General features: G+C 48.3%; 1 protein-coding gene across 15 annotated transcripts in view; it reads left to right on the forward strand.

The window, feature by feature from the left end:
- The window catches only part of Ppp6r2 (protein phosphatase 6 regulatory subunit 2), a 71,377-nt gene extending 46,600 nt beyond the window's left edge, over window positions 1-24,777 (forward strand). For 10 of the 15 annotated variants that reach the window (XM_029470005.1, XM_029470004.1, XM_029470010.1 and 7 more), the window contains 19 exons: window positions 468-533; window positions 3,362-3,474; window positions 3,836-3,949; window positions 6,583-6,709; window positions 7,888-8,040; window positions 12,026-12,241; window positions 13,504-13,568; window positions 14,998-15,113; window positions 16,504-16,589; window positions 17,076-17,156; window positions 17,525-17,622; window positions 17,818-17,875; window positions 18,170-18,294; window positions 18,568-18,731; window positions 19,654-19,810; window positions 19,897-19,985; window positions 20,692-20,887; window positions 23,556-23,783; window positions 23,875-24,777. In XM_029470005.1, coding sequence (XP_029325865.1) covers window positions 468-533; window positions 3,362-3,474; window positions 3,836-3,949; window positions 6,583-6,709; window positions 7,888-8,040; window positions 12,026-12,241; window positions 13,504-13,568; window positions 14,998-15,113; window positions 16,504-16,589; window positions 17,076-17,156; window positions 17,525-17,622; window positions 17,818-17,875; window positions 18,170-18,294; window positions 18,568-18,731; window positions 19,654-19,810; window positions 19,897-19,985; window positions 20,692-20,887; window positions 23,556-23,783; window positions 23,875-23,923 — 2,301 coding nt within the window. In that variant the 3' untranslated portion in view covers window positions 23,924-24,777. Of the gene's footprint in view, window positions 1-467; window positions 620-3,361; window positions 3,475-3,835; window positions 3,950-6,582; window positions 6,710-7,887; window positions 8,041-12,025; window positions 12,242-13,503; window positions 13,569-14,997; window positions 15,114-16,503; window positions 16,590-17,075; window positions 17,157-17,524; window positions 17,623-17,817; window positions 17,876-18,169; window positions 18,295-18,567; window positions 18,732-19,653; window positions 19,811-19,896; window positions 19,986-20,691; window positions 20,888-23,555; window positions 23,784-23,874 lie in introns of those variants that run through there. The other 5 variants (XM_021182929.1, XM_029470013.1, XM_029470012.1 and 2 more) reach the window with 3 other exon arrangements.
- Window positions 24,778-25,222: the final 445 nt, after the last annotated feature.

Genomic DNA, 25,222 nt, shown 5'->3' on the forward strand with positions numbered 1-25,222 from the left:
AAAAAAAAAAAAAAAAAAGAAAGAAATTTAAAATTTAAAATTGGGATTTTTGGTTCTAGAGGGTTAGAGTCTATGGTGTTAGAGCAAAGGCATGGTGGTGGGGCCAGCTGAGAGCACATATCTTGAACCACAAGTAGGAGCACACTGGGGATGGCAAGAGTATTTCAAAACCTCGAACCCACTTCCAATAATACATCTTTTTCGAAGGCCTCCTAATCCTTTCCAAACAGTTCCATCAACTGAGGAAAGCAGAGAAAATGTGCACTGTTTAAGACAGGTGGAAAGTATCTCAGCCATTCCCAAAGTTTACTGTGTCATTTTGGTTCTTTCTGGGACATGCGTGTCAGACAGGCATGCCAGAGTCTATTCCAGGAGACCTGGGCACATGAGTTTCTGCTGTACCAAAGGACTTGTTTCCATTCACTTAGATGAGCAGATACTGAACTGGACTTTTCCCCCCTTTTTAGTGGCTTAATGAAGAGAAAATCATCCAGAGACTTGTGGAATTGATCCATCCCCACCAGGATGAAGATGTGAGTGTGATGCTCACAGAGCCCACCTTCTTTCATGGACAGACCCACACCCAGGCTCTTGGAAAACATGCTGCTGTGTGAAGGGGGCAAGTCACTCCTTTCCTTTGAAGAGGACCATTAGATACTTTCTTTAACCAAATGCTAATGTCTGGGTAATTTTGTTTTTACTAAAAACAAATGTTGGACAGGCACGATGGTGCATGTCTTTATTCCCAATCCTTGGGTAGCACAGGTAGGCAGATCGCTGTGAATTTAAGGCCAGCCTGGTCTACATAGTGAGCTCTGGGACTGTTTTACATAGTTACATAGTAAGACCTTGCCTCCAAAACAGTTATTTATGAATAAATAAATAAATAAGTAAGTAAATAAATAAATATATAAAATAAATATAGTATATAGTATAGTATGCATACATATATCTACATACTTATATATACACACAAATTATTTCACATATGCATATAATTAAATAGTTGTAACAGGGTTGCATGGCTGAATGACCGATCGCCCAGTAGCTGAGTTGCCAGTAACAAGTACCTTTTGTCTTTATCAGTATGGGTTTCTCTGGTCAGGAATCTGGCCATGGTCTGTTGGCTCCTCTGCTCAGGGTCTCTCATAAGATTACAGTCACTTCAGGACTCAGCCCAAGAAGACCCACTTTCACTGCTGGCTCAGCACATTCAATTCCGTTGAGGCTTTCAGTCCTGGTCACCCCTCAGGTGTGTGCAGTGTGGGCTTCTGAGTGGACAACAGGGCTCACACTAAGCTAGCTAGCTTTGAGAAGTGAGCTGGACTCACACCAGACTTCTATAAATTCAGCTCAGAAATGATGGCCCTCCTTCAACCTTCTTAGTGCTGCGACCCTTTAATACAGTTTCCATGTTGTGGTGACCCTCAACTATAAAATTACTGCTGCTTCAGAACCTGATTTTGCTGCTGTTATGAGTCGTGATATGCAGGATCGTGTCATCTCAACCCACAGGCTGAGAACCACTGCTCTAATGCATTCTGTTCATTAGACTTGAATGTCCAAGTCTAGGGTTCATTCAAGGACATGGACTTACAAGGGCATGAATACCAGGAAAGGGCTAATTAGGGTTGTTCTGGAAACTTCCCTGAAGCATGTAAGGCAGTCACAGAAAGAAAACCTAACTCCCACTCAGTGTCTCCCACTGAGCTCACTATACAAGACCACTTCTGATGCAGGTGAGCAGTAAGGCTTCTCACCCTCAGGCCAAGCAGTCAGTTCTCAGAGAACACCAGCCAGACACCCTGGAGCTCAGGTCATTCCTGACACTGGCTGGGTACTAGCAGACTGTACAGATTGGAGGGCTTAGTGCCCAAGACCATCCCAACTGTGCTGCCTTACATCTGTGCTTTTGGCTGACACTGGATCCTCTATACACTCTTCGAGATTTCTGGTTTACTATAAAGAACATTATAAATGATACCTATGAATATGAAGAGGTGCACAGTATGGAAGGATGGGTGTGGAGCTTCCCTGTCTTTTCCAGGTGTATTTTTCTGCAGGAATCTTAATGTGGTTTGCTATTCAGAAACTCCCTCAATCCAGTCTTTCTGAGGTAGTTTGTTTGTTTGTTTGTTTGTTTGTTTGTTTAGAGACTTGATTGCACAGGATTATTACTAATAGACTTCAGGAGAAAACCCCAATGAGACCTTTCTGGTCAGATGTGCAGCATTACCCATCCAGGTCATGGAGCAGGAGCCCCTGGGATGAGGAGGATATTATAATCTTCTGTCAGAGTAGACCATGAGCCCGGAACTGTGGACAAAGGCCAAAAAATAGATGTCAGCACATCATAGGTGACACAAGTCCTTCTGTTTTCAGCTATCTTCATCCTTCCTATAGAAATCAGTGCTGAGGGTTTGAGTTTTATCCTATGCATTCTAAATATCCACACACAGATACACTACCATCAGTGAGCACTTGACAGGTGAATGCTGACATCAGTACCTGACATGTGTCCAAAGACCTCAGTGCTGCCTGACCATCCTGTTTTGGCCTCTGTCCACCCAATGAGCACACTGGACGGCGGGGAAAGGAATTGTTGTTGTGTGACTAGAGGCTTTCCTATAGTAGTGTTCCAAAAGATAGATCCTATCATGAGATGAGTGTTATAGAGTGACTAGCCTGTCTCTGGTCCTGAAGGCAATTATGGCCATAGAGCCAACCTGGCTACCTTCATTTTCCCTGAAAGCCTTGCGAGTTTTTTTTTTTTTTTTAATCTTAGTTTTTTTTTTTATTTTTAAAAAATTTTTACTGTGTTTACATGACATTGCAGAGATCAAGCTGTTTGTCTCGTGATTACTCTCCTCTCCACCCACTAACGTTCTCACAAGCACACATCTGAGCTGGGGGTGGGGCTCAGCACTCAAATCCCTAGGGATGTTGAGTTCTCTAGTGTCTCTTGTTTCTTTCAATGTCTTATCCTGCTTTCCCAAGCCCACAGGACTCACTATAAATAACAGTAACTGTCCAATAGTACATTTAACATGCAGAATAAAATGGTTATGTATTCAGTACATTTTAGAATATGAATCAAAGGTATAAAATAGACATGAAGTATATAACATACTTGGCTATTTGGGGTCTCATTTTTAATTCCTGGGGATGTGTTTAGTATGACTTTTAAAATAAATCTAGCCGGATCCATGTCTTGATGATGGGCAGAGCAGACACACACTACTTTCAAATGAACCATCTCAGGGATCTTTATAGAAAACTGGCTCAGGAAATTCATTAGCTGGATTGACGTGGCTGATGGGTGTCTTTTGCTGAGGGGAGCCTGTTTCCCTTGTCTTTTCAGAGGCAGTCAAATGCTTCTCAGGCACTCTGTGACATCATCAGGCTGGGCAGAGACCAGGGCAGTCAGCTGCAGGAGACTGTGGAGCCAGACCCCCTCCTCATAACATTGGAGTCGTGAGTGATCGTGGGTCGTGATATGGTGGGCCTCAGTCTGGATTATGGACGTCTTGGAGCCTGTTTTGAACACAGGAGATGACACTGCCATCACTAATTCAGAACTGGAGTAACTCCTCAGGTTCAGAGCCCACGAAGGGCTATCAATCACTAGAAGCCCTGGTGGTCCAGGGAGTTGGAACTAGTGGGCTTGTGTGTTATGCAAGCTTGGAGTACCTGGCTTTGAACCTGAACAAAGCCAGAATGAAGGCCTCGCCTGGCTCAGGGTGCTGTGGTGGCCTCCGGGGAAGACAGTGTCCCTGTATTATGTCTGTGTGTCTGCTCTGCCAGGTTGTGAATGACCTCTGCATGTGCCCAACAGGCAGGACTGTGTGGAGCAGCTTCTGAAGAACATGTTTGATGGGGATCAGACGGAGAGCTGCCTGGTCAGTGGGATGCAGGTGCTGCTTGCCTTGCTGGAGCCAAGGCGTGTTGGGTGAGCCTTTTCTTTGAAAAAGCAGCATACACTGTTCTTAGGCCAGAGGACATGGGTATCTAGGAAGAGCCAGGACATGCTGTTTTTAATTTTTGGTTATACAGGTTACAGTGTGGCTAGATACCCTGTTTGAAAGGTCTCCTTTGTAGCCGTAGTGAGGTCCTCTTCGACACTTACTAGCAGGCATAGTTTCACCCTAGCCTGGTGGCACTCAGCTGCTGCCAGTTTGTAACCTGCTTATAGATGAGTATGCAATACATGTAGTTTTCTCTAGGTACTGCTTTGGCCAGTATGCACAATGCATGAGTGTGTGTGCATGTGTACCCCTATAGGGAGGGCTTCTACTCCAGCATGCAGCTGCTTGCTCTGTATATGTTTATCTCCCATGCTAGAAAAGGAAGCACACTGTGTTCATCTTTGCTAAGTGTTCAATAAGACACTTTGTTTCTGGGATGTCCTTCACTTCTTTGATTTTTGTTGTTATTTTTTGAGATAGGGTTTTTCTGTGTAGCCCTGGCCCTCCTGAAACTCTTTGTAGACCAGGCTGGCCTCAAAAAGCATGTACCACCATGCCTGGCTAAGATGTATTAATTTCTGTACATGAATGTTTGCCTGTGTGTGAATGTATGCACACTATGTGGGTGCAGTGCCTGAGGAGGCCAGAAGACGATAAGAGCTTCCCAGAACCTGAGTTACAGGTGGTTATGTGCAGCCATGAGGGTGTTGTCAACCAAACCTAGTAAGTGCTCTTAACCACTGAGCCATTTCTCCAGCCCCTCACTGTCCTTCACTGCTTTTTCATCCATCAGTTGCTATTAGAATGCCTAGCATGGAGTCCTAAGAGACAAAGACAAGCAAAATATGGCCCCCTTACACCCAGTGTTCCTGTCTGTTCCAGAAGATGGTACAGGTTCTACTCAGTGTGGAAAGTCTGTGTGGGCCTGGAAGATAGAGTCCTGTGGTCAGGGAGGTTTTCTCTGAGAGTCCCCATTTAGTCAAAGATAATTCCTGACAAGAAGAAGATCCCAGTAGGAGCAAAAGCATAAAGCCATCCTATGGGTAAGGGGCTGTGGGACTTGAAGATCCACACTGTTCTCAGGATTGCTGTTGGAAGCCAGTTGAATCAGGAACCATAAAGGGACAGTTCTAAGACAGGAGATGGCAGGAGACAGGAGTTGATATAGAAGGCTGAATCTGTTTGAGAATTCAAGTGGTCTTAGGATCCAAATTTAAATTCTGGAAAGTGAAACTTTCTTTGGGGCTCAGGCTGGCCCTGGGATCTCAGCAGGTTAGGTGTGGTCACAGCCACTTAAACAAAGATGGCCTGTGAACCACAGATGAGAGAACGGACCCCATGGAAGGATGACTGTGCCACACAGGAGGTGATGGATGGGGAGCTTAAGATTGCTAAGCACTGAGCTCCCAGCCTCCCTCTCAGTAGGCCTTGAAGCTCCATCAGTAGATGAAGGTTCTCTGCAGCCAGTGGACCATCTCTGACCTCCTCTGTCACGTGTTGAAAATGGTGGATGCTCCAGTTCTCCTTCAAGGCCCTTGCCTTGTGAGCACATGTTGAGAAGAACTTCATTATCTCCTGGTGCTGACCTTGTTGTGTTTTTAAACACGAGGTTATGATTAAAGTGACGAGAGAGCAGGTAAATCATTTCTAGAACACCTCAGTCCATCAGTATTAGTGCATTGCCTACAAATGAGTAGCTATTTTCTCTACTTAAGCAACTAGAATTTTAATTTCTTTAACAAATCCAGGCCACCTAGGCCACCTTTGAAAGCCAAACTCAGCACTAAATGTGAGAATAGTGAGAGAATAGTGTAAAATTTAGAAAACCAGAACTAGAACCAGGTATGGCGGTCCATGCCTTTAATTGTACTAGTGAGGTGGGGGTGGGGTGGGGTGGGGTTTAGGCTGGCCAAGGGCTACTAAGATCCTCTTTCAATTTTTTAAAGAAAAACGCAAAATAGAAATAGTCCACTACTTGTCTTTAATTTTTTTATTCTCTCATACATCACACCTACATCTCATAATCCCATCCGTCCTCTCCTCCCAGCTCCTCTCCCACCTCTCCTCTCTCCCAAATCCTCTGCTTCCATTCAAAAAATAGTTTCCTTTGAGAGAGAGAGAGAGAGAGAGAGAGAGAGAGAGAGAGAGAGAGGAGGCCTCCCAGGGATATGAACAAAGCATGGCATCACAAGTTACAGTTGTTAAGTAAAGGATGCTCTCTTTAATTTGTAAGGTTTTCTGCATTGGTTTTGTTTTATTTTGATTAATTGGAAATATATTTAAATATATATCAAAGGAATTGTTTTGAAAGGGCAAAAAAACTATGTGGCCAGTCTGTCTCCTGTTTCTCACTTGAGGACTGGGGACCCCTGGTGGGATTAAGGGGACAGCAAGGCATCAAGTCCTGTGCCCCTTCGTGGTCTTGGATTTTACCCAGAAGCATTTGGCTAAGGGGCCAAGAGTATGCCAGTCAGCAGATGGTGTGAAGAAGTCTTGAGTAATGTTCCTTTTCAGACATGGTTTTGAGAAGATGCTTAATAGAACATTGACAAAATGAATGGGGTATGCACGGGACACAGCACTCTGCCACACCTCTGTCTGCTGTCTTTATTCACAGAACAGAAGGCTTGGTGGACTCCTTTTCTCAGGGACTGGAAAGGTCACACTCTGTCAGCAGCAGCATCCTTCGTGGCATCGAGCCATGGCTGAAGAATTTCCATCAGCTCCTCCTCAACCCACCAAAGGTAAACAGAGCAGTTAGAGGTGTGGGGTGGCATGTGTAGAGGACAGGACAGTGGATGGAAAACAGTGTGCTTTGATGTTGCCCTTCGAGATGCTAGCTGGAAAACTACTGGGCAGATGTTAAAATATACTATTAGCTAGAAATAGCCAGGTTGCCTCCACTAGGAGAGGCCTGGGCATGGGCATTTGCAGAACCCTCTGAACTAAGCACGAGGTTACCTAGCCTCTTGGTCAGGGGCATGACTCGTCAAGGGTGGCTCCTGGAGGCCAAGATCCCAGGGGAACTTTCTGTTTAGTCAACAGCTCAGGGGAGTTCTTGGGTTAGGCCAAGGACGGTAAAACTCATAAAGGTCCTCAGCTGCTTCCTGCCCTCCAGCCTCACATTACTCTCCTTCCCCACACACAATTCCAGCCTTTTTCCTGGTACACCCATACTCACTGACTTATTTATTGTCTCGTCCCCCCACTAGTACGTCAGGATTCATGGAGGCAAGAACTCTGTTTTGCCAAACATAGATGATCAGAAAATACCTGAATCCAATAGAATGAAGCAAACCTGGGGCCATGAGATGGCTGAGCAGGCAAAGTGCTTTCTGTGCAGGCCTCATGACCTGACCTTGCTTCCTGGGAATCGTATAAAGATGGAAGGAGAAGATCAAGTCCACAGAGTTTCCTTCTGACCTTCACACGGTGCTGTGGTATACATGTGCCCAGGAGTGTGCAGACACACGCCCATAGTACACTCATGAGCAGATACATAATATGCACACATGATAACTGTTTTTAAAACGTGGGGGCTTCACTTAGCATCTCTTAGCTCAGAATCCTCCTAAGAATTCCTTGGGCATACACAGCCAAGCACCATGTCCAGGGCTCCAGCCCTTAGTTGGATCAGCTTGCTTCAGATTGGTACTGCTAGCTCCGTCATGAACACTAGACACATTTCATATGCCATAGTACTGCTCCTTTGGCCTAGTGGGCCTGAATACCAGTCCAGGAGCCTTATCCACTCCTTTTGGTCCTGAGGGGACAAAGTGGGCCCTTCATCTTTTGGATTCTATCACTTCTTGTAGGAAGCCCTGTCTTGATCACACCCCACTCTCTTTAGGCCAGGCATATCATAGGTGAGTGCCCCTGTTGGTTATAAGACTCCAGCTGGGTGTGTCTTCTGTGTTTGCAGAAAAAAGCAATCCTGACCACTATTGGTGTGTTAGAGGAGCCCCTGGGGAATGCTCGTCTTCATGGTGCACGCCTCATGGCTGCACTGCTGCACACAAACACACCCGGCATCAACCAGGAGCTCTGCCGGCTCAACACCATGGACTTACTGCTGGTGAGTCAGCGCAGTGGTGAGTTCTGCCTGTTTGTATGTGGCCTGCATAGTCTGCAGTTGAACATGGAGATGAGTCCATCAGGGCAGGTACTTCAGCATCTGGACAAAAAGACATGCTAAGGGGAGGTGCCAGTATGGAGGACTTGATCATGGATCTCTGGTAGAGCAACACAGAGATGTACCTCAGTCTTAGGCTCATAGTACCCTGCCAGAGGCTCTTCCCAGTGGCAGAGGATGGGTGGTCTTGTTTTCTCTTAAGTCACAGTATCCTGAGAGGTGACTATCCATGAGTACTAGGCCAGCCTGGTCAACATAGTGAACACCAGGATAGCCAGAGCAACATAGATCCTGCCTCAAACAAAACAATAAATAAATAAGTGAATAATAGAAAGAAAGAAAGAAAGAAAGAAAGAAAGAAAGAAAGAAAGAAAGAAAGAAAACCAGAAGGGTCCTGAGTGAGAAGGGTCCTGAGAGAGAAGGTCCTTGTCTTCTAAAATAGTCATCCTTATAGTTCTTGTTAAAACCAGTAGATAAATGGTCAGAAGCTATCCAGTGGCTGTAGATTACTGATCTTACCATGTTCTTTACCGCCCGGGAGCAGCAGGTCTGATAAAAGATGGAATGGACTTTTGAAGACACAGTTACAGTTAGGTGGCAGCAGCCTTGAGGGCTAGGGCAGGATTCTCCAGAAGATGGTGTATGCTTGGAGTCAGTGTCCCGTATCCAAGGTACACGGGTCTTGGAATCGAGGGTAGAAAGGAATAATTCTGCTCACTATCACCCACTAGGAAAGTTTCTCTGACCTGTTCTGGCTAGAAATTTTGGCTTCAGAGTAGGGAATGCTTCTGCCAGGAGTCACAACAAATGTTCCATTGAGCTGGAAGCTCAGATTTGCCCCTGGCTACTTTGAGCTTCTGATATCCTTAAATCAGCAGGCTAAAAACAGAAATAACAGTGACAGGAGGGTGATTGATCCAGATCACCATGGGGGAAGTTGGATTGCTTCCCTACAATGGAGGTAAGAAGGATCATGTCTGGAGTGCCGGAGATCCTTTAGAGCATAGCATCTCTTAGTGCTACTGTGTCCTGTGACTTAAAATCAATGGGAAATGCAACAACCTAATCCAGGCAGGATAAGAAAAGGTATGAATCCATCAGAAATGAAGGTATGGGCCACTCCTCCAGGAAAGGAGCTAAGACCTGCTGAGGTGCTCGCAGAGGGTGAAGGACATACAGGAGGGGTAGAAGAGAAAGGTTGTAGCCGGACTTTTGGCTACTCTGTGGATAGTAGTTAGGACAGACTAAAGGACAGGGGCCGGGGGTGAAATCTTTCGACTACTTCCTGCTGATTAGGGGCACAGAATTCCTTGGAGCAAGTTTGATCTTGGACACCAGGATATCTAATATCTTCTTTTCGTCTCTGTGTGTACGACTGCTATATGAATGACTACGTGACTAACTGCAACCAGCAGCATCCAACCACCAGCTGGCCAGCTGACCCCTTCTACCAAGACTCTGGCATTTTATTTATTGATTCATTCATTCATTCATTTATTTAATGTATATGAGTACACTGTAGCTGTACAGATGGTTGTGAGCCTTCATGTGGTTGTTGGGAATTGAATTTTTAGGACCTCTGCTTGCTCCGGCCAGCCCTGCTTGCTCTGGTCGGCCCCACTCTCTCAGTCCCTGCTCACTCTGGCCCAAAGATTTATTTATTATTATGCATAAGTACACTGTAGCTGTCTTCAGACACCCCAGAAGAGGGCGTCAGATCTCATTACGGGTGGTTGTGAGCCAACATGTGGTTGCTTGGCTTTGAACTCAGGAAGGACCTTCAGAGGAGCAGTCAGTGCTCTTACTGCTGAGCCATCTCGCCAGCCCGAGACTCTGGCATTTATATATGTTCAACAGTCCAAAGCAGCCCCACACCTGGGATTAAAATGAAACACATTCTTAAAATATTTCTATGGGGTTTTTAAAAAGAAGCCAAATTTCTAGAAGGTAGTTAGAAATACCAACTATAAGGCCACATGGCCAGTTACAGAAATAAGGATTATAATTGACATAATTGCTTCTGCCATATTTTCTAAGAATGTGTTTGTATAGATATTTGTGTTTTCTTTCCTCTATTTCTTTATCATACAATGTAACATCAATTAAGAGAATATCGGTGGTTTTTCCATTTGTTTAAATAGATCTTCTTTGGGACTAAGGGTATATAGCTTAGTGACAGAGTACTTAGATAATATACAAAGCCCTGTTCACACTAGAGATGGCTCCGTGGTTTAGAGCATTGGCTATTCTTCCAGAGGACCTGATAGGTGGCTTACAACCATCTATAACTCTAGGCCCAGAAAATCTGATACCCACTTCTGGCTTCCAAGGACATATGTGTAAACCAAACACGTGTAGAAATTAAAAAAATAATAATAACAAAAAACAAAGAAAACATAACCCAGCAAAACCCTGCAATTCCTAATGTCAAAAATAAATAATTACATGAATCTGGTCTTCAGTTCTGTCAGCGTGTTTTGTAGGTTGTTTGTTTGTTTGTTTGTTTGTTTTTTGAGACAGGGTTTCTCTGTGTAGCCCTGTGGATGTCCTGGAACTCACTGTGTAGACCAGGCTGGCCTCGAACTCAGAAATCTGCCTGCTTCTGCCTCCCTAGTACTGGGATTAAAGGCCTGCACCACCATGCCTGGCTCTGTTTTGTAGCTTTGAGTACACTGGATTTTTTGGTTTTTTGGTTTGTTGGTTTGTTTGTTTGTTTGCCTTGTTAGCTTACTCTCAAGGACTTTATTCTTTTGAATGTTATCGTGTCTTACATCTAAGGATTGGCTTCCTTTTCCAGCTGGTTATTGCTCCTGTGTAGAAATGCAATTGTGTGTGTGTGTGTGTGTGTGTGTGTGTTGACTTTGCAATATTAGTGAATTATAAATAATTTCTTACCTCTAATAGTTTATGTGAAATCTTTAGATTTTTTTTTTTCTCTTTGAGATGGGGTATCACTATGTAGCCTTAGATGGCCTGGAACTTGCTATGTAGATCATGCTGGCCTAGAACCGCAGAGACCTGCCTGCCTCTGCCTCCCAAGGGCTAGGATTAACAGTGTGCAGCAGCGCACAATCAGAAAGGGATTGGGGGTTTTTTTGTTTGTTTGTTTGTTTGTTTGTTTTTGTTTTGAGATGTATATCAAACAGATAATTTCTTGGCTTGATGTAACCTTTGGTATAAAGAAGGGTTCCAGACTTATACCCCACTTCTCTACCTAGCACATACCCTTCTGTGTGTCGCTGGGTCTGGGACTGTAGACTGCTGTAACCACACCCCTCCCTCCCTTCCCCATCTGTGGGACACAACAAGAGTGGAAAGGTCAGGAGCTGCGGCCTCAGGGTGCCTTCCCTGCTCTCCTGCTTTGGTCTGGAAAAGGCTTTGTAGGAGACAGGGTATCTTTAATTCTTTGTATTCCAGAGGAGACCCTGGACTGCTCCTTGCCTAGACTTTGTCAGTGATAATCCAGCCATACTGCAGTCTCTTGTTCCTATGGAGGAGACGTATGCCGCTTGCTTAGCCTGCTCCGGTTACTCACTGCTTAGAGACAAAGTAATGAAGGAAAATGCCAATGCCTAGAGTTGAATAATAATTTCAAAACTACTGTGTAGTAAGATATTTAAAGTGTAGAGTATAAATTTTATAGGAAAATAAAGACACCATAAAAGAAAAAAATACTCCAAATTATTTAAGCTTCTAACTTAAAGAACAAAGAATAAATGCACAGAAAGTAGAAGGCAGTTACTTGGATGAGAGGGAGGTCATTGAGACACACAGAGTAGCAAGCAAGAGGGCGTCGGTCAGCCCCAGCACACCGGTAACTTGTGAAATTAGCAGATGACGTTTGAGAATGGTTTCTTCTTTACCTTGCTACTTCAGCTGTTTGGAGCAAACTCATCTAAAGCCTGTCTTCTGTCCTCTGTTTACTCAGGACTTGTTCTTTAAGTACACCTGGAATAACTTTTTGCACCTCCAAGTGGAACTATGCATAGCCGCTATTCTTTCCCATGCTGCTCGGGAGGAGCAGGCAGAAGCCAGTGGATCCGATGGCAAGGCGGAGCCTCTGCAGGGCAGTGGAGATGGGAATGGGAAGCTGGAGACCGCCCCACCCATCACCAGTCCTCCTGAGAACACAATGGTGACCCATGTAAGTCCAGGCCACGTGGGGTTGTGCCACCTGCAGCCAGCACTTCCCAGGCTCCAGTGTGTTATCTCCTAACCCTCACATGGGTCCAAGGTGCTGCCATCTTTGACCCACAAGAACACAAAATTGTAAAGAAACATTCAGTTGGAGAAGGCAAGACATTGTTTGCAAAGATGATCTTGTGGTTGTGGGTTGTGTCTGGGTAGGCATACTGGATACTGCAGCGACCCCCCCCCCCCCTCGGCTGTACTCACAAGTGGCCCCTGCTTTGCTCAATCCATCTTCATAACTAAACACAAAGGAAAACACAAGAGTTAAGTTCTCATGAGAAAGCTTTCTGGAACCTTAGACCTCGAAGCCCAGTGCCCCAGCTTTCTCTGTGACTTCTCTTATTCTCCAGAGAATGGCCATAGTTGTCACCTCATCCCTTCCCCTGTGTAGGTCACCCTAGAGTTAGAGCCTGCAGCTCAGTCTCTTTTTGACATCAGCACTTAACACTGTCCCTGGGAGAGAGCATCCCTAATGAATGTCTGACAGGGAAAAAAGGGTCAAGCAGCTTGGGCCATAAGCTGTACCTGCGCCAAGACCTGCTGTGACTGCTACCCACTTCTAAAGTGGGAAAGAACATTCTGGGCCATGTGGGCTGACAGGAGGGCAGAGGTTTGAGAGAGGGTTCCTGGGTCTCTGTCCCAGTGCCTCATAGACAACAGTGCTTGACTGGGCTTAGAAGGTCTCAGTGCTACTTGCTTGGGGTGTGTATCCTGGGAACCTGTGAGCAAATCTGGCAGGAGCTAAGACTGGCTAAGATGCAGTTAGTCTGGCCCACAGTTTATGGCCCAGCCATGAGGCTTGCAATTATATTGGCAAGAGCTAGCCACGAACCGTTATTCAGAGGCCAACAGGGACCATGGATAGTGACATGGAGGTGTGAATAGGGGTCTGTAATAAACACCCAAGAAAATAGTCTATGTGGGGGGAAAAGAAAATGTTGAGGGCCCCAAGAGCTGGTGGGAGAGTGCTCAGAGGTATAGGTGGGGGCCCATAGGAGGAGGGGAGGCAGAAGTCATCTAGCATATCAGAGGAGCATAGAGTGCCTTTACTACAGTGCTGGTCTTCATTCTCAGGCCATTCAGTAACATGAGCATCAGTGATGTCATTGCCACAGGGTCTTCAGTGCTGATTTGCCAGTTCTCTACCTGCAGCACCTAGGAGGCAGTGTGAACCTTGGGCTCCCTCTCACACTGCTTGCCGCTCTGCTCTCACAGCTGTTCCAGAAGTGCTGCCTGGTACAGAGGATCCTGGAAGCCTGGGAAGCCAATGACCACACACAGTAAGGACTCTGAGGAACCCCCCTGGCCAATTAGAGATGTATCTTACCAGGATGTTGGGCACCGAAAGACTCCAGGCCCCTTGTCAGGCATCAGCAGTGTCTAATGTAGATAGGTGCCTGGGACTGTTCTAGAAGGGATCTTGCTACTGGGTATACATCAGGAAGGGCTGTTCAGACAGGAGGAGGCAGGGAGGCCTGGAGAGGAGGGTCATACTGAGTGACAGATGGCCAGGCCACTGTGAGGGTCATATTGAGTGACAGATGGTCAGGCCACACAGTGGTCGGTAAGTGACCCCTTCCTACTTGTCTGGCTTGATCTTTGTGTACTTGTGGGTTTTATTTTTTGTTTGTGTTTTTTGGTGTCTGTGTGTCTGTGTGACAGGGTCTCATTACTAAACTAAAACTTCTATTACTGCTGCCTCAGCTTCCCATGTGCTGGCTACAACCATTCTTTTCTTTTTTCTTTTAAATTTATTATTTTATGTGTGAGTGTTTTGCCTCATGTATGTTTGTGCACTATGAGTATATGCCTGGTACCCTCAGAGGCCAGATGATGGCACTGGATCCCCTAGAACTGGAGTTACTGGTGGTTGTGAGCTGCCATGTGGGTGCTAGGATTCAAACCCAGGTCTTCTGGAAGAGCAGCCAGTGCTTTTAACTGATAAGCCATTTCTCCAGCCCCAGCTGTAACTGTTCTTGCTTTTACTAAACTTGGAGCACACTTTGTTGGCACACATGTGCACAGGGATGCATGTTAGCTTTTCTGCAGCATCTGTTGGAGCCTTACCTCCACTCAGAAGCAATGCTCTGTGTTTCTCAGGGATAGGTGGCCACCCTCATTCATGTGTTGTGCTCTGAGAACAGGCTGTTTCTAGGCAGTTTGAGCAGCACTCATAGGAGCCCAAGGTGTGTGAGTACAGTTGTGGGACTATCACCCGGGATCTGTGAGAGGCACAAGTAGAGGCTAGAGCAGCTCACTTGGTGTGGAGGCCCTCCCAAGCTCCAGCAGTGACAGTATCCCAGAAACAGTGTGCCCAGGACAAGCTGTGCCGCTATCAGTCCTGACTCAGCTGCTCTGTCACTACTGCCTCTGGTGGAACTTGGGCCAGCACTGAGCTCTCTGCTTCCATCTTCGTGTCCATCCCTGGGCACGGAGTAAGCATCAGTGTTTCTAGGTGTGATGGGGGAGGAGTGGCTGAACTTACGCATAGCAGATGTTCCTTACGCACCAGGGTCCTAGGGCTGAGGCTGTTGGTCAGGCACTGACTGCTTAGGTTGTTTCCCTAGAATTTACCCTGGAGTGGCAACTGCAAAGTAGGCAAAGGCCTAGGTGACAGGTGAGTGGAGATGACCTTCAGGAAGCCTCCCAGCAAGAAGTTGGGCAAAACCTGGACTGAATGATCTGCTTAATAGATGGTTTCCCTTCCAGGGCAGCAGGTGGCATGAGACGTGGGAATATGGGCCACCTCACAAGGATTGCCAATGCAGTTGTACAGAACCTGGAGCAGGGCCCGGTGCAGACCCACATCAGTGAAGTCATCCGAGGTGTGCCCACTATGCTCCCTTCCCTCTGCCCTCTGTCCTCAGGAGTGACAACTACACTGGTATAGTCAAACCATGCAGCCTTCTTTGTCATCTTCTCAGGGTAGGCTGGGTGTCCTCTTCATGGAGCAGAGATCTGAGTATAGGAGACTCAGCCTGCCAAGGACAATTCATGACTCAGTGCTGGGCTTCGAAGCCATGAGCTTCTCACCAGGCTCTCTTGTGCTCACGGGCTTTCCAGAGCTATGCCTGTACTAGAGGTCCTGACTCACCTTCCTGTCTTGTTTTCATCTCACACAATTTAGAGGGCCTTCCTAGTTTTCATATCAGGAGGCATGAGTGTAGGTGATATTCTGTCCCCTAGAAGCAGGTTGTGGGCAGCAAGGCCTGAAACCCTGAACTCTACACCCCAAGCAAAACAGCAGAGCTTCTGCCCTCAGACATGACGCCTTCTGCCCTGTGCACAGTTCCTTTATGCAATTCCTCCCCAACAAGTATGAGTTAAGGAAGTTCCAGGTGGTCCTCCCCATGACCCAGGACCAGAGGAATTTTTTTCTTTGTGGTATCTTGGAGGCCACTTGCCTGTCCCCCTTCTTCCTAGGTATACTGCAACAGTCTGTGGTGAACTTGAGCTTGCTGGTCCATCATCACACCTGATGAGTGGGCAGCAGGGCAGAACAGTGAACAAGCTGGGGTGGCTCCCTTGTTGCTAGAAGGGAAAAAGAAATGGGCATGGAGCCCAGTTTAGGGAGGTGAGGGGTGAGCAGAAGGTTCTTGTTCCCAGTTAGGCACAGGCTCTAGTTTCCCACACTCCAGGCCTAGAAGGAATGCAGTAGGAAGGTGCTCACTTCCTCAGACCCTTAGGGTAGACATATGTACCAGCAGGTAGTTTCAGACACCAGGCCTGGTGGCATAAACTTTTAATCCCAGTACTCTGGAGGCAGAGATAGGCAGATCTTTAGGAGTTTGAGGCCTGCCTGGTCTACATACTGAGTTCCAGGACAGCCAGAGTTACATGGTTTCACCATGTCTCAAAAAACATAAAACAACAGAACTCTCATGCCCCATACGGTCTCTGTAGAACAAGCTGAACATTGCCCTGCTCAGAGTTGTTGTAGCCTAAGGCCCTGGAGGACATTAGCCCTCCCCCTTTGCTGTATAGGCTTACTTCCTATCAGCAGCCCCTGTTTGTCTTGAGTGGGCTGATTGTAGAAGCATAACTTGACCCTCTCTGGACTAGCCTTTGCCTGCTAGGGCTCCTGAGTGCCCTACCCTTGGGACTCATAAGTCCCACACTTATGAGGGGGCTCCTGAGTGCCCTACCCTTGGGACTCATAAGTCCCACACTTATGAGGGTACTCACAGGGACTTATGAGTAGCACTTACTTTGCAGGGCTCCCTGCAGATTGCCGTGGACGCTGGGAGAGCTTTGTGGAAGAGACATTGATGGAGACCAACCGCAGGAACACTGTGGACTTGGTGAGGAAGCTGGGGCTCCTTCCATGGCGACCATTGGCAGTCCCATATGTACCACTCTGCAGCACACGGGGAGGAGGAATGCGCAAGGGCAGGACTGGACATTTAGTTCAGCCTCTGGCCTGCAGTCTTGTTACATACCCTTGCTATGTCGCAGCAGAGCTGGCTCCCTGAGGATCTCTTTGCAAAGCTAGTGCTTTCTTGATCTCCCTCCAGAGCTATGGCTTATTTGTGAAGGACTCTGCTTGGTTCCCAGGGCATTACCTGGACCAGGGAGGCTGGGCTCTCTTTCAGGAGGCTTTGGCCTCAGTTGCCATTTCCTTGCACTGAGCTGCACAGGCCTACAGGTGTCAGGGGATTGGTGGTGTGGGAGGGTATCAGGGAGGGGGAGACTCAGGCTGGGCTGGGCAGGGCCTGGGGCTCTGGCTGGAATGGACTGGGTGGGGTCTGGCTAGCTCACATGCCCACCCCATCTGGCCTGTGTTTTAGGTGAGCACTCACCACCTTCACTCCTCAAGTGAGGACGAGGACATTGAGGGGACTTTCCCTAACGAGCTGTCCCTTCAGCAGGTGAGGGCATGGCCGGCACTCTGCACCCTGCCGGGCCCTTCTGGAGCCTGTGTCCTTGGTAGTGCTTAGTTCCTGTGACCTTGCATAGAAAAGAGAGAAGGAACTCATCTCTGAGCGCATCTGGGGAGAGGGGGCTGGGCGAGCACCCCAAAGTCACGTTACCTGGGTGAGAGAGACTCCTGGGGACAGGAAGCTTGGAGGCCGACTGAGGAGGTGCTGTCTGTATGCAACTGCTCAACCACTGTGAGCAGTCAACCTCTACGAAAATCCACTGCCTGCTTCCTAAGAGGCTCCTGAGCAATGGAGTGGGTTCCAAGGAGCAGCCACCAGGCGACAACATGTTCCATAGCTGTACCCTCTCCTCCCAGGCCTTCTCTGAGTACCAGATCCAGCAGATGACAGCAAACTTTGTGGATCAGTTTGGCTTCAATGATGAGGAGTTTGCAGACCAGGACGACAACATCAAGTGAGTACAGCCACCATGAAGGCTCCGGCTCTAGGCTAGCACTGCCCTAAGCAACAGCACCATAGAAGCAGCTCCAAGTGATCTTGGCAGGAATGAGGTCCACTGTCCCTGAGGAGATAGCAAGTGCCCCACCTACTACCTGAGGGCTCAGGCCTGCTGGAGCAGAGGCGGTACTGAGGGACCTTGTTCTTGCAGCGCCCCATTTGACCGGATTGCAGAGATCAACTTCAACATTGAAGCCGATGAGGACAGTGTGAGTGACGGGGGCCGCTGCAGGGCTGCAGGGCATAGCAGCATTTTATTACACTGCTCAGATAGTTCACAGTGTCCACAACTTGGTCCTTGTCGCAGGTGGATGGAACCATGGGGCCCTGGCCAGTATATTTGTGTGTCAGGACTGGGAGGCTCCCCTCCATGGGAGTTGAGAGCCGAGCTTCCCTCCTTGCCTCCTCTCACACTGTCTGTCGGCCATGTTCTGTGAGCTAGCCCCTCTGGAGTTCTTTGGGACCAGATTCTCCAGAAAACAGCTCTGCATTCTGTCTTACAGCCCAGTGCAGCTCTGTTTGAAGCCTGTTGCAGTGATCGGATCCAGCCCTTTGATGATGATGAAGAGGAGGATATTTGGGAAGATGACGAAACTCGATGCACTGCCCGGGTGATGGCCAGAGCCAGGTGTGGGGTTCACTCATTCTCCCAAAGCCTCCACCAGTGGGGAGCAGACACAAGATAAGCACTGGATATTCAGCCACTGTTAAAAGTGCTCAGACACCTAGAGGGGCAGTGGCCCTTCTTACAGAAACCAGAGCAGACCTGGGAGCCAAGCAGTGCTTATTTTAGACCCCCCGTACTCAACCCTGGTCCCAACTCCTGAGCCATCACAGGTTCTCCAGCATTGGGCATCTAACCAAGGCTCACCAAACATCTGCTACCTTTATGTCTGCCCAGGTTTGGAGCCCCTCATGTCTCAGATAATTACTCAAAGAATGCTTTGGAACATGGAGGCCAGGACAGGAAGACTGGCTCAGCAGTAGCTAGGAATGTGCCTGGATTGGCTGCTCCTTCATCTCCTACACAGAAAGAAGGTCCTCGCTCAGAGAGTGATTCAGCAGGTAGTACCTGAAGACTGTACAGGGACATGGGTACTGAGGACAGGGTGTGGTGACTTGGCTGAGGGACCCCCTTTGGAGCCACTGTTTTTCCAGCAGTTGATGACCTAGTTCCCCATCTACCCATGGTTTCATGAAATGTTCTGGGAGGTCCGACCACCACGGGTTCTGCTGTGCACTGAATGGAGCCAGGTGTTCTTCCTCCCTTACTGCCTGTATGCATGTGCACTTGCACAGCTGGTGTCCATTCTCTCTGCTAGGGAAAGGAAACCCCATGTAACCTGCAGGTCGCTATTTGCCATCTCTCAGATGTACTTGGGAGCATCTACCCATATACTTCCTCTTAGAGACCTCTCTTACCTGCTCTGGGGTATCAGATACTCAGGACACGGGCAAGAAACCAGCTGTCTGTTAGGAGGTGCCAGCACCTTAGCTGGAGCTGACCAGCTGCAAGGGCAGGAACACCCACAGTAGGGGCCACCCATGCTGTGTGCCTGGTATGACCTGGGTTGGGACAGGGGAGATGGTACCTACTTTGTAACATCAGCCTTACTGGAGGACAGATGGGGCTTTACAGGTATCTCATGAGGCACCGCATCAGCAAGAACTGATGCCCATACATGTGCGCTGCTGCAGTGGGTAACTTAATGGGACCCTTTCCAGGTAATTCATAGGGGCCCTTATACCCAAGTGTTCAGGGTTTGAAGCCATACTACCTTTCGCAAAGCACAAGCACTACTGGGGAGTCCTGCCATCTCTGACACTCGAGACAGTGGGGGCTCTTCTGAGGTTTCCTAACTGGGAGCATCTTGCATTCCTGGTCAGCTCTGATGACCCCTCTACTCATCTATGTGAGAGATGCTTCTCCCTTGTCTGTCACTTACTAGGCCTGCCTATTCTTGACTGCTGCATCTCCTTCTGGCAGGTACTACATGGACAGCAGTTTTTGATGAGCCAGTGAACCCGCTGTCTGCAACCCCAGGAGCTGCGAGGGATGTGGGTTCTAGTGCATGGGCGGCTGGTCCTTCAGTTGCAGAGGAGAAAGGCTGGGCCAAATTCACCGACTTCCAGCCTTTCTGCTGGTAACAAACATCAGAATGGAATCTTGCCCGTTGAGTATCAGGACCAGTGTTGCCCAGTGGGCTCAGTATGTCATCTTCTCTTCTAGCTCTGAGACGGGGCCCCGGTGCAGCTCTCCTGTGGACATGGACCACAGCAATGCTGAGGGTGGCCAGAGTCCAGGCCCAGAGAAACCCTGTAAGTAGCAGCAGCTCAGACAGCTGCCTTGACTAGTTGGCAGGCCTGATGCAAGGCTAGACCCTATTGAGAAGGTGGGAAGTGGTCTCGGCCCCAGGTGTGGTTATGTATTTGTAGTGTTGGGATCCTTACATACGTATGGGATTGGAGTTATCATGATTTGTTCGCTGTACATGAAGAACTTTAGGGTCCTCCAGCTTTAGGGGTATAAGGCAGGACAACATGCATGAGCATATAGGGTGTCCTCAGAGCCAGGTCCAATCAGGCTGCGTGGCCCAGGCCTGTCCTTTACAGCCTACCTGCATCCCTGAGTCACACTGTTATGTAGAGGAGTCCCTGCTGGGAGGCCACTATGGGACTTGACTTGGCCCCTCTCCTTCCCAGGCAACTGGACTGGGTAAGAACACTCCTGACATGGCATTAGGTTTAAAGTGGCTTCTCTGAGCCCATGCTTCCTCCTCTGAGAAGAGCACACATCTCCTATCTTGTGGAGTGGTGGGGCAGCCCCCATGGAAGGTACATAGCAGTTCATGTGGTTTCTGCGAACATGCAGATACACGTGTGTAACACTCAGGAAGCCAACGTGTGCCGTCTCTGCCGCTCATCTCACACTGACTTATGCAAATCTGGGATCCCTGAGGCCATGGTAGCTGTGTTCTCTGGCTCCTCTGCCCTCACAAATATCGCAGGGTTTCTTCTTTTGCAGTTGGTCCTACCTCGCCTTGTGCCTGGAATGTGTGTGTCACTAGGAAGGCCCCCCTGGTAGCCTCTGACAGCAGCTCCTCTGGGGGATCTGACAGTGAAGATGACGAGAAGGCAGCGGGTACTGTGGAAGCTGTGTGCACAGGCCATACTGGAAAGGTCTCCCCACCACCCAGGACTGCGGAGGCTGCTATTGGCAGGTGTGAAGGGACTAGAAAGCTTTCCTGGGGGGCCCAGTGAACACTGCATGGCTTCTGAGAACAGGGCTCAGTGCCAGACTCCAGCTCCTTGAGAACAAGTGGAGGTTAGACTAGAATCCTTACTGATGCTCCATGGCTAATGATCCTGTGAAGCTGTCTCTAGAAAAACAGTGCCTCTTTCTAAGGGAAAGGCTGAACCAGAGGGCTTCTTAGACAACAGTGTATATTTTCTGTTTTAAATGTTTCAGAGTAGAAGATAGAACCTGGATGTCCCAAGAGTTCCCCAGAAACTTGGAATGACAGTCTCCACTACAGGAGCCAGTTACAGAGAATACCTGGTTTTCAGGCTCTGGGACTGGCTAACCTCCTTGGTGTCTACAGTTGTCCCAGACAGTGGAGGAAAGGCCTGTTGCTCTTAACTTTCTGTAGGGAAAGCTTAGGACTCTGGCCAGCCCTCTCCTGTTACCCCACTTTGTGCTGTGCCATTTGTTGTAGGGCTCTTGTGGATTATAGTCAGGTGCCTGCATGCTCGCACAGTAGGACAAAATGCATCTCAGGGTTAGGGATTAGGTGTAGTCTGAGCCCTGACTGGGAAGTAGAAACAGCTCGCAGGTGGTCAAGCCACAGTTCCCTTGCAGTGTCTGAAGGCCGTCCCTAGGGAAGGAATCAGGTATGTCGTCATCGTCCCTGCCAAGAGGCCAGCCACTCCAGCAGGTGCTTCGATTTTGAGTGGTCAAGATGAGAAGATAGGACCAAGGTGTCAAGGAGCTACCCAGTGAGTCAGGGTTACTCCACAAAGCTAGATCCCTGTGTTCCCCAGGGAGCTCACAGCCTCCTGGCATTCAGCGGTGGGAGAGCAGGTGGTGAGGCTCAGGAGCATAAGGAGTTGCCTGTGGATACAGGATACTGTAAATGGCTTCCCATACAAAGGCCCTGAGGCAGAATCTCCACCTAAGTTCAGGGTACAGTAGAGGAAGTCTCAGGGCTGGACCCTACCAGGAGACAAGGTACTAATCTCACAAGGCTCTTGACCTTAGGCCCATGTGGGGGTTTTGTTTTGGATTCTGCATCTACTCTTAAATGAGTATCACCTATGGGGTTTCTGGTCTTGTCCCTGCCTACACTTCCAAGTCTGGGATGTACCTGACACCAGCTTGTTCTTGACCCAGTGGGCAGCAGACAGACTGCCTAGCACAAGTTTACCATCATGCATTCAGGCTCTGGGTCCTATCAGCCCTGCCTACTCCTCCTCACACACAGGGTAGGCCCTGCCCATGTGTGTGCTTCTAGAGGGTCCTCTGTGATATTGGGACTTAAGGGGTTTCCCTCAGCTAAGCGGGGAGATTAAGCAGCTGGAATCCATGGTTGGTGTAACCCGGTGGTTCCCAACCTTCCTACTGTGTGACCTTTAATACAGTTTCACATGCTGTGCTGATCCCAATCATAAATTATTTTTGTTGCTACTTCACAACTAGAACTTTGGTACTGTGATGAACATAACTGTAAAGGGCCACAGCCCACAGCTGAGAACTGCTGTTTGCAGCTGGGACTCAAAGTTTCATATTCTGTACCCATAGCGTCTGGCTGCTCATGTCCAAAGCTCATTGAGGCCCTGGCTCTGTGTTCTAGGAACCCTAGGCAGGATATCGCCCCTAACGCAAACACCACTATATATATCGAAAAGATTCGTAGAAAAGCAAAAATGTAGAGCCAAGACTTGGAGAAGGGTTCACATGGCTACTGATTCAGATGTGATAAAATTAAGAGGAAAAGCCTAGACTGCAGTTCCTTGGGTTGACAGTACACAGGCTTGTTTGTGAGTTTACTGTCCCACCTCCATCTCTTTAGTGATCAGATTACCGAGGAAGATCACATCCAACTAACAGCCTGCCTTAAAAGTTTAGAGACCTTCATCCTTTTTCTAAAGTACTTCCTAGAGAAGTACTTTAACCCTGCTGCAAAAAGACAAAGTAAACCCTTTACAAAGCTATTTTCAAAACTTGCTGGATAGTTGAACCACTGCCAAGTTTTATTCAGCCTTTACAACTCCCTCCCTCCTTGCTTGTCCTGCATCTCATCTGAGAACCCCTCCCTGGGCCAGAGCTAGGTATCTTTGTTCTGCAGGATCCATCTGTTACTTGTGGTTAGTCTAGGCTAGCTTTGGGTATGAAGACCCTCAGTCCTTATATAATCCCTCCTCCTCACCCCACTTTTTTTGCAAACACAGGTCTCACTTTATAGCCCTGGCTGGCCTGGAACTCTCTATGGAGGTCAGGATGGACTCAAAACTCAGTGATCTGCCTGCCTATGCCTCCTAAGTACATGATAAAGGCATGGCTCACTATGCCTGGCCATCAGGGACCCTTTAGATAGCGTAAGGGTGAAGTTAAATTTAAGCAGCAACATTGGGGCCATCAGTAAATGAAGCTCCACAGCTGTCAGGATTTGAGTGCTGTTTATAGGAAGTATTGAGGTCATGGTCATCATGTAGTTTGTCCCACTGTCTCAGGGACTCAGGGCTACAAAGCCAGCTGTAGTCATGCCACAGAAGAGAGAAGCAGAAAGGAGCTGTGTGCATCACTTGTAGGCCCTTTGCTGGCTGTTGGGTATCTGAAATAGGCAGCAGTGAAGTAGGGGCACCCATAACTGGAGCCTGTCTGTCACACAGGGCTGAGTGTCCTGATAGTACCGTGTTAGCCCCTGCCCGCCCCGCACCTTCAGAAGTGACCATCAGTCCTGCCGTGGCTACCATAGCACCAAGCAAGGCAGGCTCTCCCACGGCCACCATGGTGGCCTCTTCCTCAGTGGCTGCTGCAGTGCCCCCAGGACCGATCATGGCAGTAACCACAGCAGCCCCAGCCATAGTTGCCACCCTGGGGACGATGACAAAGGACAGGTGAGTAGATCGGCCAAAGAGGGTAGGGTGGGCCTGGGTGAACCCCAGAAGCTCACATGCTGCAACTCTGCCTCTTCCCCCATTTATGCAGGAAGGCAGATGCCCTGCCAGAAGGCGCTGCCTTAAATGGTCCTGTGTAACTGCTGCCATCCGGCCGTGGCCCGCCCTGGTCAGGCTGCTTCCTTAATCAAGAAAACTACCTGGTGATGCAATTTTTTTTTAATTTAACTTTAAAATAAATGCTGCATTTGGTAAAGCTGGCAGTTGAACCAGTTGGATGACCCAGCTCCTGTGTCTCCTGCCTGCCTTGGTCCTGTTGGAGGACAGATGGACCTGGCCACTCCCCGTCCAGGTCTTGGTCTGGCAATGAGGCCCCTGACTTGCAGCTTCTACCTGCAGGGGATGGGGAGGGAACAAGACCCTAAGGTGCCAGCACCGTCAGATGGGCAGGAAGGCTCTGGTTTCATCTGTACTTTTTAATGCACGGAGGAAAAGCCGTTTTTTTTTTTTTGTTTTTTGGTTTTTTTGCACTTTGTACCCAGCTTCAATACAGGGTCTCTCTTGGCTCACGGCAGATGTGAAGGCCTGAGTTGGAGAGACCTGATCCCCAATAATAATAATACATGGGGGTCTGGCACTAGTTTGGCCACATGAGGTCAAACCCCAGTTCTAGCTGCCCAGAGGCTCCTGGGAGCTGGCATTGAATCAGGCTACAAATTTTGACTGCCTTAAAAACAAAAGACCCTCTGGACCTGATGGAGTTGTCTCTGTGCTCAGCAGGCAGACTTGGCATGCTTGGGTGGGTGTTGGAGCTGCATCAGACATGTAAGAGTGGGCACAGAAAACCACTGGGAGGCTGAGAGACAGGGCGGGCCCATATTGTCCACGAAGAGTCTAAAAGTCTATGTTGTCTTTTTTTTTTTTTTTTTCTTTAAATGTTCTGACCTTCTGACAGGGCATCCAACCCCCAATAAAAAGTATTCTTATTGAAAAAGTGTGTATTATTGTTAGGCTACAAATGCCGAGCCCCAGCCTGTGTGGACACCTTTGCTATCCCTAGGCTCATTCTCAGTAGTTGGGACTCATGTTGCGACAGAAATGAAAAGCTCTTCCTTAACAGTCAAACCAAGGACACCCATTTTGTAAAGGTTTGTTTCACTCAACCCCAGGGCCCATCCTGGGAAGAGAGGTGTATCCCTCTGGAAGTGAGTCAGCCCCAAGGCTCATATCCCTCCCTCCCAGCAGCTCCTCTGCTTCCTTCAGTGGGTCCTATGGTTCTGCCCTTGGCCTCTACCAGCATTCACCTTTTTTCTTAGGTGTGTCAGCCACTTCCCCAGCTACTTCCCCAACTCTTGTCTTAACACCTGAAATGTGGCGAGCAGGACCCTCCTCCCCAGAGTCTGTCCTGATGGGTTTCTTGAATCATAATTGAGGAAAGA

The sequence above is a fragment of the Mus caroli genome, chromosome 15 (assembly GCF_900094665.2).
Source record: "Mus caroli chromosome 15, CAROLI_EIJ_v1.1, whole genome shotgun sequence".
Classification (NCBI taxonomy): Eukaryota; Metazoa; Chordata; class Mammalia; order Rodentia; family Muridae; genus Mus; species Mus caroli.